The sequence below is a fragment of the Biomphalaria glabrata genome, chromosome 10 (assembly GCF_947242115.1).
Source record: "Biomphalaria glabrata chromosome 10, xgBioGlab47.1, whole genome shotgun sequence".
In the NCBI taxonomy this organism is placed as follows: domain Eukaryota; kingdom Metazoa; phylum Mollusca; class Gastropoda; family Planorbidae; genus Biomphalaria; species Biomphalaria glabrata.
The window spans coordinates 23,195,166-23,213,336 of record NC_074720.1 but is presented as its reverse complement, the minus strand read 5'-3'; the positions used below and the strand labels follow the sequence as shown (position 1 = coordinate 23,213,336).

At 35.8% G+C, this 18,171-nt stretch overlaps 1 protein-coding gene across 6 annotated transcripts; it reads left to right on the top strand.

Moving 5' to 3' along the window:
* Positions 1 to 611: 611 nt before the first annotated feature.
* LOC106075417 (ras-related protein Rap-1-like) lies at positions 612 to 17,580 on the top strand. Of its 6 annotated transcripts, none has more exons than XM_056044896.1 (6): positions 612 to 730; positions 5,121 to 5,265; positions 7,120 to 7,197; positions 9,064 to 9,149; positions 12,550 to 12,724; positions 16,942 to 17,580. In XM_056044896.1, exons 2-6 carry the CDS (start codon positions 5,151 to 5,153, stop codon positions 17,307 to 17,309), a joined length of 822 nt encoding a protein of 273 aa, XP_055900871.1. In that variant the 5' UTR covers positions 612 to 730; positions 5,121 to 5,150; the 3' UTR covers positions 17,310 to 17,580. The 6 variants fall into 6 exon arrangements, with proteins under 6 accessions (XP_055900871.1, XP_055900874.1, XP_055900869.1 ...); XM_056044899.1 differs by having other exon boundaries at positions 623 to 710; XM_056044894.1 differs by lacking the exon at positions 612 to 730 and adding an exon at positions 961 to 1,118.
* The last annotated feature ends 591 nt before the right edge of the window (positions 17,581 to 18,171 follow it).

Genomic DNA, 18,171 nt, shown 5'->3' with positions numbered 1-18,171 from the left:
GAAGCCATGATGATAGTGTCGATATTGGGAGGCCATGGTCCGGGGCTTTGCAAAGCCTGTAGTACAGATTTTGAGTCAATGACCACAACAATCTGTGTTACCCTCAATAGAGAAATAGAGAGAAATAGATAGATAGAGAGAGAAAGAGATAGATAGATAGCGAGAGAGAAATAGATAGATAGAGAGAGATAGATAGATAGATAGAGAGAGAGAGAGAGAAAGGATATAGATAGATAGATAGATAGATAGATAGATAGATAGATCAAGAGAGAGAGATAGAGATAGAGAAATAGAGAGAGAGATAAATAAATAGATAGGTAGATAGATAGATGTGTGTGTGTTTTATTGGGAGCGTGTGATATAATTTTTAATGGTTCCATTTTGTTTATGATGGGTTGTGTAAAGATATGTAACGCTGGACTGTTTAATAAACAAGTCTTTCATTGTTTCGGTAGTGTTTCTCTGTTTGACTTTTTGTTTTGTTTCTTCTGATAATATTCCCCAGTCAAGGGAGAATTTTATTGGAGAGTATGTTACACAAAGGTAGCCGAGGAACAAACAGCGGAACTAAAATATCAAATGACGTCATCGGCGTATGGGGAAAACAAAGAGAACAAGAGACAGAACGGGAGAGAGGTGGAGGGAAGTAGAGTACAGTTAAAGAACCTTGTAGTTATGGCAACACAATGGGGATAAAGAACAATTTTGTAGTAAAATAAATTTGAACTAGGTACAGGTTGTTATTTATTTGCTAGAGTCTGAAACTTGTACTGTGAAGGCTTATTTTGGTAAAAAAAAATGCATACTAGATAGATAGATAGTATTCAGAGTGTTTTAATGTATACAGTGTAATACAAATGTTATATGGTTACAAATGTTATATTTTTAGAAATATAACATTGTTACAAGTGAGATAAAGAACTGAAAATAAATCGTTCTGGGTTAGAGAGTCTGTGTCTCAGCAGCTGATAAGAATGGAGTTCTTGGCATTCGGCCAGCTAGCAGCACATCGTGCCAGGCTAAAAGTCAGACCAAGATTTTATTCCATTTCCTAGAGGATTTCAAAAATAGATATATACTAAATCTAGATCTGTGTTGTATCAATTGTGAATAACACGGTAAGATTATAGACTGAACGTTTTCATTCTAGTAAGTCATAGTCACCTTCATTTGTGAATTAACTTCCATCTAGATTTAAATGTAAACAAACAAAACATCAATTTGTCATGCTTGTTTCCATTGTAACTGTTGTCGACAGAGAGGCTGTCATAGATCTCTAGATGTCTACCTATTGTCATAGATCTCTAGATGTCTACCTATTGTCATAGATCTCTAGATGTCTACCTATTGTCATAGATCTCTAGATGTCTACCTATTGTCATAGATCTCTAGATGTCTACCTATTGTCATAGATCTCTAGATGTCTACCTATTGTCATAGATCTCTAGATGTCTACCTATTGTCATGGATCTCTAGATGTCTACCTATTGTCATAGATCTCTAGATGTCTACCTATTGGCTAGCCCTCCACGAAATAAGATTTTATCAAACATACACACACACACACATTATGTAATTTATATAGACGTTCTCATTGATGTAGAGTCATTAAACTGCTAACAATATTTCTCGTGGGTTATTAAAGTTGAAAGATTAACTGAAAAAAAAGCTTTAGACTGATAGTTATTTTACTATGAAGATTAATTTTATTAAAAGGAATTCGATACATGAAATCAGACATTCTCTTGTGTAGAATCCTCTATATACTTTAAACAAAGATCTAACTCCACAGTTTCCGCCCTACTTTCTACATGCAGGGCACATTTTGCATTAGCACTACAACTGGGCGTGGTCTTGAGATTAAAGGTCAGGGACAAAGAACGGGTTGGCAATGCATGTTCTGAAACTGTTAATACCTTAGAAGAACGGGTGGGCAATGCATGTTCTGAAACTGTTAATACCTTAGAAGAACGGGTTCAAATGAAAAAGCTAACGTAACACGCATTGGCGGATCCGGGGGGGGGGGGGGGGGCGGTAGGAGCCATTTTACCCCCCCCCCTCTAGTATGTTGACCGATTTGGTGGGATGGGAGGTGGCGATGGCATCAATCCTGCCCCCCCCCCCCCCAACTATAAACTTTCGAGTGGGGGGCGGTCCAATTTATTTGTAGAAATCACAGCTTGTTAACAGAATCAATAATATATATAGTTATATATAATTAAAACCTGTAATTGATATTTTAACCGATCTTTATATAGTGTCGTTTCCCTGTTAGCCGATTGGGTGTGGGGGGCGGCGAATACATCTACTGCCCTTTCCAACTAATCCTTTGAGTGGGGGGGGGGGGCGGTCCTACTTTTATATAGAAATTATTGTTTGTGAAAAAAATTAGTTGAATTACTATATAATTACATAATTTTATATTATACCTCTACACTTCTGCTATCTTAGCCGATCCAGTGAGGTGGAAGGGGGAGGGGCGATTGCTTCTATTGCCCTCCCCACTCTAGCCCTCTGAGGGGGGCGGTCCTATTTTTATGAAGAAATCATAGTTTGTGAACAAAATTAGTTGAATATCTTTATATAAGTACATATTGATGTTTTAACCCATTTGTATATTATGTCGCACACAGACTCTGATGTCAAATTTTATCATTAGTAAATATAAAATGAAAAAGGGTTGTACCAGGTGTGAGGGTCGATACATGCAATCGCCTTCCGCCCATCGGACAAACCAATACTTTTTTCTTTTTGTATTTTAATTAAGAAATTACACAAGTAAAAAAAAATAACACTAATATAATTTATGTATGCTATTCTTTAATGCCAATTGCAATCATTAGCAGAAATTATAAAAAGGAGTGAGGATTAAAGTTTTCGCTCTACCGCCCTGTCCCCTTTCCAAACGAAAACATGACGTTTTAAAACAGAAAAATCAAATATGGCGACAGATTTATGTAGTTGCGCACGAATTTATCTTAGTTATTTTAAGAAAGACTTTGATTTGGAAAATTTAGAATTCAAACGAAATTTTTCATTATAAGAGTAACAATTGAGATGAGCTCTGAACCCAAATATTATATTCTTAGTCACCTTTTTCCAATCTTCACTCATACTGATATTGTTTTATTGTATAACAAAATTGGGACTATAATTCACAATAAATGCTTGAATCCTAAAAATACAAAAAAGAATCTAATTGGCACACTTAATTTCTCCTCCCACTTCCGAAATTATTTTTTTTAGAGCTTTGAATTATAGTTTTGTAACAAAACAAAGTTATAAACATGCCTATTGAACAAAATGTATCACTTACAAATTAGCTTGTTTTAAAAAATATTATTTTTCAAATATTTATTTTTTTCGGCGGCGATCCTCAAAGTCTTGTTCTAAATATGTGAGGTATCTTATCTTTTCAAGGAACAAATCGGTTGTATTTGCAATGTAGTAAGGGCCTGTAAATTCAAACATTTTCAAAAGGTCCTTTTTGAATATGATGAATAATGAGATGAAGATGTCAGGAGAACGCCCCCACTGGGGGAGCTTACAGCCCTCACCCAGACCCCCTAGCTGTCAAGAGAATGGCCTTTTCCCCCCTCAAAGAGCGTTAGGTTTAGGGTTGGGAAAATAATCGCCCCCCCCCCCCACTCCAAAGTTTTGGATCCGCTAGTGTTAACACGACTTTCCAATGTAAAGAGAACTTAGTTTATTTATAGTGATAAGAACGTCGCATTAAATGACAAGATAGGATTCTACTTATTAGTGTATTGATATGTAATTGTATTGATGACGTATTGATGACTTAAGCTTGGATTGTGATAATGACATGACGCGTGATTAACCGATGACGTGACGTGTGAATGATTGTATTGTGGTTTAATGATGATGTCACGTTCGAATGTACTGATGATGTCACGTGTATTTAAAAGAATTTCTAGTCAACTCACTGACGAGGTGACTTGTGATTGTGCCGATGGTGTGACATGAGATTGTACTAATGAATGATTGTTCTGTTGTATGTAATGTTTGATTGTAGGCTACACATGACATAAGGCATGTAGGCCTATTTGTAAAGATAATGCGCAGTTCGGCCAGTTTCATTCAATGTGCTACAGTATGCATTTGGAGAAAGGAAGCTGAACTCTGACCCTAAACTTTATAAAATTCTAGCAACTTTTTATTTAAATTTCGTAATGGTCTTAAAAAAAAAACATTTTTTTTTTGTCTTAAGAGTTCAATCCAAACGTTGGACTGAAGGGCTTACGTAGCTATACAGTTTATACACTTCTAATACGTAGCTATACAGTTTATACACTTCTAATACGTAGCTATACAGTTTATACACTTTTAATACGTAACTATACAGTTTATACACTTTTAATACGTAGCTAGACAGTTTATACACTTTTAATACGTAACTATACAGTTTATACAATTTTAATACGTAGCTATACAGTTTATACACTTCTAATATGTAGCTATACAGTTTATACACTTCTAATATGTAGCTATACAGTTTATACACTTTTAATACGTAGCTATACAGTTTATACACTTCTAATATGTAGCTATACAGTTTATACACTTCTAATATGTAGCTATACAGTTTATACACTTTTAATACGTAGCTATACAGTTTATACACTTCTAATACGTAGCTATACAGTTTATACACTTTTAATACGTAGCTATACAGTTTATACACTTCTAATACGTAACTATACAGTTTATACACTTCTAATACGTAACTATACAGTTTATACACTTTTAATACGTAACTATACAGTTTATACACTACTAATACGTAACTATACAGTTTATACACTTCTAATACGTAGCTATACAGTTTATACACTTCTAATATGTAGCTATACAGTTTATACACTTTTAATACGTAGCTATACAGTTTATACACTTCTAATACGTAGCTATACAGTTTATACACTTCTAATACGTAGCTAGACAGTTTATACACTTTTAATACGTAGCTAGACAGTTTATACACTTCTAACAAAAGAATAGACTTTTGACATGCCTAATACATTCGTGTTTTGAAGTGTAATATCATAGAGATTTATCTCACAAAACAAATGTTTCACTTGATCTGCAATGCTTTTCAGTTAGCCACCAAACTATGTTGACCTAATACAATGACCCTGTGGTGCGGCAGTGCCAGGGAAAGACTGCATTCTGAAGGGGATAGCTCAGTCTACGAAGAGGAATATAAGATTGTCGTTCTCGGGTCTAAAGATGTAGGAAAAACTGGTAGGTGCTTGGATTGTCTTCTTTACGTGGTTTGCGTTTTCTTTAGTTGTATTGCTAGTTGTATTGCTAGTTACTTTCAAAACTAAATACGAGTTTACTTTCACTCTTGATTTTAGTAAGCTTAAATCTATTTAATAGACATTAAATTTAAAGAATAAAGAATATTTTTTTTTAAAGGCGCAACAAAAACATTTTAAAAAATCAAGTGTACACAAACAGACTAATTTCCCAAACGAAATGAAACATAGATCTCTTATAGTATAAAGATTGAATAGAAACAGGAATAATGTAATAATAAATTACGCGAACTCTTAGGCGGCCCCTGAGGCTGAAGGCACTGACTGATACAGGGGGACAGTAGCCGGTAGGTATACAGGGTGCGTCAAAAAATGTATACACACTTTGAACTGTCATAGACTATTTATTTCCCTTTCTACAATGCTAAATTTCTGGACATGGAAAGCTTAAGCTTAATGTCCAATTAGAAAAATAAATGTGAGTAATGTTCAAACTGATGGCCTTCAGCATCAGTAATTGCAACATGGCGGATGTGCGTTTGAGTCTTGAAGATCGGAAGCAGATGGTGGTATTGAAAGTTTGAGAATGTTGCTGCGGTTCGAAGACAGTGGAGACGTGAGTATGGTACAGAACCACCTTCAAGGTTAACAATTACACGTCTACGAGACAAATTTGAAATTCATGGAACAGTGTGTGATGTGCATAAATGTCGATAAGGGCGACCTCGTATAGCTACAAGTGATGAGTCCACAACTGCGGTCTTGGAACTGTTTCAGCGTTCACCTCAAAAATCGTCAAGGCAAGCGTCACGTGAGAGTGATGTAAGTGCTAGTAGTGAGCTACGCATTCTGAGGAATGAGATTCAGGTGGTGTGCGCAGAAATCTCAGTGGACACTTTGGTACTATAATTTCAAAATGCAGAATTATGCTCGGGTGTTATTTTCTTTTAAATAGGTTTTAAATTGCTTCACTATCATGGTATGCTTCCATACCATAGACTTATATATATATATAGAAATCTTGTAACACTACAAAACATGTCTAAAAATTTTTTAAAACAAAACGTTCTTTTGTAAAGAAGAAGTAAAGTTGTTGTTTTTTCAACCCTAACCTATGTAACCTATCTAGTAATTAAACATAAAAAATAAGAATACTTTCGTCTCATAATTATTATTTTGAAATTTTTAGATACATAATCTAGAAAGATCTAGGTAATCCATCTAATTAAATGTACATAAGATGATTAAAATCAACAGACATGAATTATTTCGATCTAGGATTTTTGAAACATTATCTCAATGGTCATTGGTCACTAACAGGAAATGGCTTTATTTCATATATTTGCGAGAATATATAGTTCTGTGATTAATAGCCTATTCTAAAGAAAATCCGAGAAATGATTTTGCATTATTTCTAAACTTTGAAATTACTTTTCCAAGACAGAAAAGATTGGGGCGACTTCCCATTGAGCTTGAAAAAGAGTTACGTATATAAAAATCTCTCTATATATATATAGGTCTGTGAATCGATCAATCGCGGATAAGAATTTGTTTCCGGTTTCCAGTGTAGATACAATCTATTGAAGTCTATGTTCCATACATTGTAGGTCTCTGAATGCTTCCTTCATAATGAAATGAGTTGATGCTACAAACGGAAGAGTTTAAAACATTGCAGAGCTAAAAAGTGCACACCAATTTTCACCGCTTTAAAAAAAAACCTAGTTTGTCAACACTTCTTTGAGTTGCTACACCGGATACAATCGAGCTATTTCTTGTTTCTTTGTTTTTGCCGCCATGTCTGAAACTCTCCAATACTATCTGAAAGTTTTTCTTGCAGCCATTTGTCAAGTTTATGTTGGAGGACGAGAAGATGTCAAGCACATAGACAGACTCGGCGTACAGAAAAATACCAAATGTTAGTAACCTTTGAACTTTATATTTAGGGTCAAGTTAGAGTAATGTGTAACAATGACATTTCTCCTTCCCTTTACTTTCTGTAATTAATGTGTTGTTGTTTTTTCTTACCTTGTTAAGATATGTCATTATGTGTGCCATTTTTCCCAGCTTGCAATTAGTATGTTCTAATTTGTGTAATTGTTACCAACTGCAATATACAACATGTGTCATTGTGTACCTGCTGAAATATACAAGCCCTAATGTGTGTCATTTGTGTTAGCTACAGGAAGCTCTAATGTGCCTCATTGTGCACCAATCGCCATACACATCTACTAATGTGTACCACTTGCAATATATCACACGCTCGATTGTGTGTCATAGTGCACCAGCTGCAATTCACAATATGTGTCATTGTGTTAATTTGGTTGCAGTTGCAACATATAACAAGTTCTAATGTTTCTTATTGTTTACCAGCTGCAATGTACAATATCTTGGAGGCACACTCTCCAGAAACGGAAAGATCTATAATGAAATCGACCTGCGTATTGCCAAGGCCAGTGCATCTTATGGCAGACTGTCTATCGAGCTGTCATCCTCCCTACATTGTGCTATGCCTCAGAAACGTGGACAGTGTACAGAAAACATGCAAAGTAACTGAATCACTTCCACATGACATGTCTAAGAAAAATACTGAATGTCAAATGTCAAGTAAAAATACCAGATACTGAAGTCCTTCGAAGAGCGGGTCTGCAAAGCATCCATACAATCCTGATGCAGTCCTAGCTGCGATGGGCTGGGCACGTCTGCAGAATGGTAGACCGCCGCATCCCTAAACAACTCCTGTTTATGGCCAATCAAGGGAAGGAAAGCGCTCACAAGGTGGTCAAAGAAAACGCTTTAGGGACACCCTCAAAGCTTCTCTGAAAGTGTTCAGCATTGACCAAGCCACCTGGGAGACAGAAGCACATGACAGAGCATCATGGCGTCGCGCTGTGAAAACTGGCGCACAAATTGCTAAGGAAATAGAACAGCGCTGGCAGAAGAAAAACGCCAGAAAAAAAAAGCAAGGCCAATGACACTAGCTCCAGCTGGAGTAGCCTGCCCAGTGTGCAGCCGAACATTCCGGGCTCACATAGGTCTCACCAGCCACATGAGGAGGCACAAAACCCCAGTGCAAAGCCGTCAGCCCACTGGATGAGAAACGTGGTCATCATCGAACCACAATGGACGAACTATATATATATATATATATATATATATATATAACAGGTTCTAATGTTTCTTATTGTGTACCAGCTGCAATATACAACAGGCTCTAATGTTTCTTATTGTGTACCAGCTGCAATATATAACAGGCTCTAATGTTTCTTATTGTGTACCAGCTGCAATATACAACAGGCTCTAACGTTTCTTATTGTATACCAGCTGCAATTTTTTATACAACAGGCTCTAATGTTTCTTATTGTGTACCAGCTGCAATATAAAACAGGCTCTAATGTTTCTTATTGTGTACCAGCTGCAATATACAACAGGCTCTAATGTTTATTATTGTATACCAGCTGCAATTTTTTATACAACAGGCTCTAATGTTTCTTATTGTGTACCAGCTGCAATATAAAACAGGCTCTAATGTTTCTTATTGTGTACCAGCTGCAATATACAACAGGCTCTAATGTTTATTATTGTTTACCATGCTATATACAATAGGTTCTAATGAGTGCCATTATGTAACTGCTGCAGTATAAAACATGTTCTAGTGAGTGTCATTGTATACCAGTTGTAAAAACAAAAAGCCCATCAATGGAATTATTCCATACAAAACATGGCGTAGACAGCCTTAGTGTATTAGGCCCTGACAGTAATGTGTGTGTCAATGTCTCCTCAGTTCGTAAAGCAGAGTTTTGTACCTGGGACCAGGTGGATGGAGTCTCGTGTTGTTTGAGGCTCAGTGAACTACATTTACCTCTGCAGGTTAGATTAATTGAACACCTATTTTACTTATGCATTCACGTGATGTATTTATGGCATGGCACTTAACTGAACGCAGGTTTCTGTAACTAACTTATGGTTCTGGTTGCTACTCTTTCCCATCATTGTAATTTGATAGCATTTAAAAAAAAACTTACTCTTTTTTAGCGGCCCCCGTAAGGGGAAAAAGCCGCTATTAGGTTTGTGCAAAATGTCCGTCTGTCCGTCTGTCCGTCTGTCCGTCTGTCACACTCAGATCTCGAAAACTAGAAGAGATATGAAAAATATTATTTCATCATTAAATCCGGCTTGAAAAGTTTAGGTGCAACGGCTACTTTTGGTTTTCTAAAAGCAAACCGTTTAATTTATAAAATTAATTATGCAAGCGATTTTTTCATATAAATACACCAATTCTAAAACAATTACGTAAATGTAAGGGAGGCAATGTTACAATATGCTAACAAAGATGGACAATTTTTGCGTATTTTCAGTATCACTAAGTCAAATATATTTTTAAAATGTACAGGAAATGTTTACAACAAATACAAATAATAGTTAAAGACGTTTTTTCTGGTCAACTAGCTGCTAAAATTAAAAGAAAACATTTCTGTTTGTTTATAAAGGCTAATAATGCACTTTGTATGTAAATATCACGCACATTTTTTTAAATGGACTTTTTATGCAGCGATTTTCGTGCAGTAGCGTAACGTCGCAACATGATCAGGTGCTAAACCAATTCCTTAAACTTTTTTTAAAAATCAGATTTTATTTATTTTTTGTTTAGTGCCCCCATCCGAATAAAAGAAGCTTATTTTTGTGCGTTTTGTCTGTTGGTCGGTCTGTCCGTCACGATTAGATTTAAAAAACTAGAACTCTAAAAGCTATTGAAAATCTGATTTACCCTTTAATGTTCCTCCCATAACATCTCAATAGTTTTAAGTATCTAAAATTGATTGTTCCGGATTTTTTTGTGCAAAACTAATCAACGCCAACAAATGTTTGTTTGCTCTTCTAACTTATATTACATTCAATTTCCATGCTTAAACGTTGCAAAAACACATTATCAATAATATGTTGTTCCGTTTTTTATGTAAATAGCATATTAATGCTAAATCATAATCTCTATACTGACTTATATTTCATTAAGTGTAAAAATGTTCCGGATATTGTTTTATAAAACATGAATTATGCCTAATGATTGTTTGAAATCGCATAAGGCTTTTAAAAAAAGTAATTTACTAGAATTGATTACTGAAAATTACTTTTTAGACATTTAATTTTCTTGTAAAACATAACATAGAAGTTTTGTAATCGATAAAGAAAGTTCCGGATTTTGTTTCTTACAAATCGTCGCCAGAAATTTCCGAATTTATTTAAAAATCTACTAACGCCAAATAATTGTTTGAACTCCCTCTTCTAATTAATAAACAAATAATCTTCTCATTTACGAAATAATGTTTTTACGGATTTTTATGAAAAATATTTTAACTCACTACTCTCTTACAGTACATTTAACTTTCTACCTAAAACATTAAAAAATCTAATTATCGTTAATATTATGTTCCGATTTTTAAGGAAAACAGAATCCAAACACCAAAGTAAGGTATGAAAATCTCTCCACGTGGCTGTAGTACATCTAATTTTTATACGAGACCATCCAAAAAATTTAATTAACGGTATTTCATTTATCTGAAATTCTCTTTTTCTTTTACTATTTATACAAACATCCGGAACAATCTATTATATAAACTTTTCAATTGTGTTCATACCTAAAAATTATTGCGATGTTTTGAAACGTAAAATAAAGGTTAATCAATTTTTAATAACTTTTAGTTGTTTTTTTTATATCAAGATAACGGACAGACCGACTGACAGACAAAACGCAAAAACAATGTGGCTTTGATCCTTTTTAAATAATATCTATTAGAACTCAGTGCACCAATGTCTATGAACCCTCGTTAAATATCTCGTGTAAATAAAGACATTTTTTTTTATGGTACTGGTACTAGCCTATTGTGAGGTAATGGAATTTTTTTTCTTTGACGTCATATGAATGGACTCTTTAAATGTAATGTTAAAAGAACGCACTCGGTGCACCAATGTCTATTAACCCTCGAAAAAATTGCTTGTATTAATGAAAACATATTTTAGTCTAACTAAGCCGTGTGACGTAGTGTTTTTTTTTCCTTTGACGTCACATGGAATGAATTCTTTAAATGAAATGCTAAAAGAACGCACTCGGTGCACCAATGTCTATGAACACTCGAGAAATGGCTCGTGTTGATAAAGGTGATTTTTAGTCTAGCTAGGCCTTGTGACGTAGTGTTTTTTTTTCCTTTGACGTCATATGGAATGAATTCTTTAAATGAAATGCTAAAAGAACGCACTCGGTGCACCAATGTCTATGAACACTCGATAAAAGGCTCGTAATGATGAAGGCGATTTTTATTCTAGCTAGGCCGTGTGACGTAGTGTTTTTTTTCCTTTGACGTCATATGGAATGAATTCTTTAAATGAAATGCTTAAAGAACGCACTCGGTGCACCAAAGTCTATGAACACTCGATAAATGGCTCTTATAGATGAAGGCGATTTTTAGTCTAGCTAGGCCGTGTGACGTAGTGTTTTTTTTTCCCTCTGACGTTATATGGAATTAATTCTTCAAATGAAATGAAAAAAGAACTCGGTATAGTAATGTTTATTAAGCCTCGTTATGTGACTCGCGTTTAAAAAAGGAATGATATCTTGATTTAGATCTAATCTAGATTTTTTAAACTAGATCTAGATTTTTATTACAGTATATCTAGATCTGGATTTATATTCTAATTAAAATTATTTTAGAGTCTAGATCTAGAATTTCTAGATCTAGTTTAGACTAAAATAGACTAGATTAAGATGTAGAATTTCAATTTCTAAACTTAAAGTGTAAAAAAAAAGTGTAGATTTTCATTTCCAAACGTTTTGATCAATATTGTAATGTTTTAATATACTAAAACTAATCTACTATTTTTTTATTAAATTTAAATTTAAATTTACGGCAAATGAATCTTTGAAACATTATTACTTTTGACCATCGGATGGCTGCCTGGTCGTGCGGTTTGCGCGCTGGACTGTCGTTCAGATTTATGGATGGCCCAGGGTTCAAACCCTGCCCGCTCCCATCCCCCGTCGTCCTGCGGGAGGTTTGGACTAGGAAGTAATTATCTTCAACTCTGAAGGAACATCCGAAACGTGTAAAACATTTAACATCAAAATTAAATCACCTCTTGAATATTATTTGCGAATATGCAGATCCGACAGGGATCCGACTTCGACGGGGGCCGCCTCTGAGTTTGTGTAACACAAACTCTCTTTGTAATCTTGTTTAAATTTAAAGTTTGATTGGTTGACTTTGTTTCCATCTAGGTCAACCCTCAGAGAGCTCACGATGACCCAATCATTAAATCCTTGACCCAACGAGCTGATGGTTTTCTCCTCATCTACTCTGTGATGGACATGGACAGTTTCTGGGCTACCACTGGCTACTATGATCTAATCATTGAGTTGAGAGGTCATGCGGAGACACCACTCGTTTATATAGGTCTGTAGATCTGGAGGAAATAGATTTACTCTAGAATTGTGTTCACTTTATCATTCAATTTTAGTCAGTCCTTCATGGACACGGATCTCGACAACAGCTCTTATGATTTGACTAGAAATGTGATAGTTAATGTATGTCGTTGGGAAAAGAATGAGTAGTTTGTTGGCCTTACTGGTAAAACGAAGTCTTCAAGATTTTAATGCATTAATGTTGAGGAACATTTTGTGCACCGTCTTCTAAGTCAAGATCTGTAGGCCAATCATTGAAATTGTATAAAGTCAAGTAGATTTATACATTCACACCTCCCCCAGGCGGGGTAATAAATGTTCTAATATAGAAGTAGATCTAGTCTAGATCTTAAGAGTTCTAAATCAGAACTTGAGGTCTAGTGTTAGATCGAGATGTCCATAGAATGAACATACCAATAAATCATGGCAGAACTATGCCTTGCCCTCTGTCCGAATCAGACAAATCCTACTTTCAAGCAGCTGGTGATGTCACGGCTTTGATACCTTATTTTAATCAAATAGTTTTTAAAATTATCTATCTATATATAGAATTCTCTTCATGGCTCAAGAGTTTGGACAAGAATCACTCTTTTAGTTCTGCAAGTCGGACTAGAATTACCCTATGAAAAAAAAGAAAGGGGGGGGGGGAGAACATGTAGTATTCACCAGTCACAAAAAAGCAGGGCTGGACTTAATCGTTGTGACCAAGAAGTCAGGGAAAGATCACTCTTCATTAGTTTTAGGCGCGAGAAGCTTCTTTCACCAGATTAGACAATTACGGGATAATGCCGTTTTTTTTTATCGCGCGTAGTATTGCCGTTTTCCATATTGAGTGACACCCCAAAATGACAATTTTTGTCTATATTTCAGGAGATTTGTATGAGTTTTCTAAAGATTTTAATAATTTCCGGATATTTCCAGGACTTTTTCGTATATTTTGCAATTTCAGGAATATTCTAGGAGCTCAAGAGGGCGCGGGAAATCTGTTATAAGTTATAAAATGGTTTAATTTAATAATTTATACACATAGAATTAGCACTGGTTCTATGAAAGTGCGGTGCCCAATGCGCTCGCATAGGTTGCAGTGGCCTAAGGCCGGCCCTGCAAAATAGCGGTGTATCAGCACTGGCGGATCCAGAACTTTGGAGTGGGGGGGGGCGATTTTTTTCCAAACCCTAACCCTAACGCCCAGTAAACCCTAACCCTATGCATAAACGTGCGTACAGCATATATATATATATATATATATATATATATATATATATTCGATATCTGAGAATAAAATAAGACTGTTTCTCAATCTCAATCTCAAAAACAGAAAAAAAAAGTATTTCTCTTGCAAGATTGGGGGTCTGGGAGAGCGCTGTAAGCTTCTTCAGTGGGGTTCGGGGCGAAGCCCAGACGCCCAAAAGCGTTTTCTTGCATTTTTCTCTGCAGAAACGCATTCTTCTGACATCTACAGCTCATTATTTACCAGTGGGGTTCGGGGCGAAGCCCCGACGCCAAAAGCGTTTTCTTGCATTTTTCACGGCTGAAACGCCTTCTCCTGACATCTACAGCTCATTACTTATTAGTGGTGTTCGGGGCAAAGTCCCGACGCCAAAAACGTTTTCTTGCATTTCTCACTGCAGAAACGCATTCTCCTGACATCTACAGCTTATTATTCATCAGTGAGGTTCGGGGCGAAGCCTCGCTAAAAGCGTTTTCTGGCATTCTTCACTGCAGTAACGCATTCTCGTGCCCTACAGCTCATTATTCATTCTATTATAAAGTGCCTATTGAATAATAAGAAAAATATTCTAATATGAATTTATAGTCCCTTAATACATTGCAAATAAAACCGATTTGTTCTTTGAAAAGATTAGATACCCCACATATTTAGATTAAGGTTTTGAGGATCGCCGCCGAAAAAAAAAAATTCGATTAATAATATTCAATAAGATTCTAGCATACATTGTGAGTTATAGTCCTAAATTTATTTAACTAGAAAAATTTGAGAGTAAAGGTTGGAAAAAGTCGACTAGGAAAAGATTATCTGGCTTTTGAACTAATCTCAACCGTGACTGTTATATTGAAAAATTTCGTTTGAATTATAACTTTTCCAAAGCAAAGTCTTTCTTAAAATAGTTATGATAAATTCATGTCAAATTACACAAACTCTGTCTGGAAAGGGCAAGGGCGGTAAAATGAAAACTATTAATTCTCGCTCCTTTTTATAATTTCTGTTATTGATTGCATTTTGCATTAAAGAATAGGGGTTGGGCGACTCGATATAAGAATTTACTTTATAGCATATATAAATTATATTAGTGACAGATTTTTTTTATTTTGTAATTTCTTACTATAATACAAAAAGAAAAAGTATTGATTTGTCCGATGGGGGGAAGGGGATTGCATGTATCGCACTTCCACTTGTTTATATTATATAGATATTCGACTAATTTTGTTCACATACTATGATTTCTCCATAAAAGTAGGACCGCCCCCCCCCACTCAAAGGGTTTAGATGGGAAGGGCGCTGGAGGTATTCGCTCTTCCCCTTCCAATCGGCCAACAGGTGAACGAAATTATATAAAGACCGGTTAAAATACCAATGACAAGTTTTAATCATATAGATATTTAATTGATTCTGTTAGCAAGCTGTGATTTCTACAAATAATTAGGACCGCCCCCCCACTCGAAAGTTTATGGTGGGGGGGGGGGGGCGGATTGATGACATCGCCCCCTCCCGACCCTACCGAATCGGCCAAAATACTAGAAGGGGGGGGTCGAAATAATCTAAAATAAGGTTGAAATAGGTTGAAATATAAATAATTAGTATATATTATTAACATAAGTAATAAATTCGCATACAAATTGTGTGAATTCTATACTACAATACTATAATTCGTCCGCCCCCCCCGAAGGGGGGGGTCGGCCGAGTGGGGGGGGGGGGCGATCGCCCCTACCCCCCCCCCCCCCTGGATCCGCCAGTGGGTGTATGCTACGCCGTCGGTCGACTAGTTTTATTGTATTTAATGTTTAACAATGAAGGTCTTTTTAAAAAATATATTTTTTGTAATGTTGTTCTTGTTTACGATTTTCTTTGTTTCGAGTCCAATAATTCTTTGAGACTGCATGAACTTTGGGAGAAATAAGACATTTTGTTATGCGGCCTTCTATCCATATTGATCTGTATGTCTGTTTGGATTCGTGTTAATTTGATTAATTTGGAGATTTTCATACATGGCTGAATAACTATAAATAGCTCAGCCTTTTTGGCGTATCCGGTGTACACACTCAAGGAAGTGGTGATAAGCTAATAGGTTGTTTTGAAAGAGATTTGTGTCTCGGCACAACCACTGTGTCTCGGCACAACCACTGTGTCTCGGCACAACCACTGTGTCTCGGCACAACCAATGTGTCTCGGCACAACCACTGTGTCTAGGCTCTTCAGTTTGTAGTGATCATTTGTGTCTCGGCACAACCACTGTGTCTCGGCACAATCACTGTGTCTCGGCACAACCACTGTGTCTCGGCACAACCACTGTGTCTCGGCACAACCAATGTGTCCAGGCTCTTCAGTTTGTAGTGATAATTTTAATTGGAAAGAAACATTCGACTTTCACTCTATGACATTGTTGTCTGCTAGCACTCAAGTCTACTTCAAAGAGAGTGTCATTAAAAAAAACCACCTGATATATTTGTGTCTTTAAGAATTGAAGGCTTATACTTCACTTTGTTAGCCGCGGTGTCTAATGCAACTAACCAAACGGGAGGTAACACTCAACGAAATCCAATAACACCGGCGAAAGGCCGAACAATCAATATAAGTCAGTTGACGCTGATACTGAATGTCGAACAAGAAGTTTAATAACAATGAAGGGAACCGTCGAATGTCAGCTACCTCTAGACGGTCATAAAGGGATTCTTATCACTAATGCGTCGTGGGGGTAGTCTGTTTACGTCGGCTGATATTTCCTTCAGCCTACAGCCTAGTCTTGTTTGACTAGTCACGTGACGGTCTCTAAGACAAAACTTCCGCTATTTCTGAATCAAAGAATGAGTTCCTAACCGTGCCTTGAACAGATTCTAGCTCAATTTATTTTCATTTAGTTGGCAACATTAAGGTTCAATTTGGATTATACACATCCACTCCAAAGTCCCCAATATCATAATAAACTTAATTTATGTTAAACAAACTAGAAACAGGTTATCACTATGTTTCAGCCAACAAAACAGATTATGACGGAGGACAGGTTGTGACCTCAACTAAAGGTCGAGATGCCGCCTTTGATCTCGGAGCTTCATTTTACGAAACGTCTGTCAAGTGTGACCCGGAGAGGATTAAGTTCGTGTTCCATGACGTGATACGACAAGTGAGGTCCGTTAGAAACCAGGCTAAACTTCAGGAACAATCGTGCACTCGAATGCGAGGATTGATCTGCCGTCTGAGTCTTAGGTCTAAAAGAAAAAGATCTCAGTCAAGAACAAGACAGAAGTCATCTTCTTCGGAACAGTCGAAAGAGCTTTCAGGAGATCATTCTCCAGAAAATTCAACTGAGCTTTCAACAGATCAACTAGTTTTCAAAAGTTGATGTCTATAGCAAATATGGGCCAAACATTCCTTGATGAAGGGAATGACATGTTTCTGATCATTGAGAACTGTCGGACATCTTGAGCTATTCTTATAGAAACAAAAGTGAATGCTGAATGAGTTTCACAAAGAACAAGACAGATTTCAAACAAGAGTTGCCTAGACTTTTGTCATTGCTTTATTTAGTAGACATTACCTTGAACTCCAGGAGAAAGTCTTCCTGTAAGTTTGACTGAATTAAAACATAAAATAAAAACTCTTTCAACACTTTTCTTCCAAAAGACTTGTTTTGTTATTGTATTTTTCTTGTTTTGTTATTGTATTTTTCTTGTTTTGTTATTGTATTTTTCTTGTTTTGTTATTGTATTTTGTCTTGTTTTGTTATTGTATTTTTTCTTGTTTTGTTATTGTATTTTTCTTGTTTTGTTATTGTATTTTTTCTTGTTTTGTTATTGTATTTTTCTTGTTTTGTTATTGTATTTTTCTTGTTTTGTTATTGTATTTTTTCTTGTTTTGTTATTGTATTTTTCTTGTTTTGTTATTGTATTTTTCTTGTTTTGTTATTGTATTTTTCTTGTTTTGTTTTTTTGTTTTTTTTTTGTTTTTTAGCGGCCCCCGTAAGGGGAAAAAGCCGCTATTAGGTTTGTGCAAAATGTCCGTCTGTCCGTCTGTCACACTCAGATCTCGAAAACTAGAAGAGATATGAAAAATATTATTTCATCATTAAATCCGGCTTGAAAAGTTTAGGTGCAACGGCTACTTTTGGTTTTCTAAAAGCAAACCGTTTAATTTATAAAATTAATTATGCAAGCGATTTTTTCATAAAAATACACCAATTCTAAAACAATTACGTAAATGTAAGG

Coding starts and splice junctions, on each gene's coding strand:
- LOC106075417 (XM_056044896.1), top strand. CDS start 5,151: ATGACCCTGTGGTGCGGCAGTGCCAGGGAAAGACTGCATTCTGAAGGG. Junction 5,266..7,119: donor TAAAGATGTAGGAAAAACTG/GTAGGTGCTTGG, acceptor TTTTTCTTGCAG/CCATTTGTCAAGTTTATGTT. Junction 9,150..12,549: donor AACTACATTTACCTCTGCAG/GTTAGATTAATT, acceptor GTTTCCATCTAG/GTCAACCCTCAGAGAGCTCA.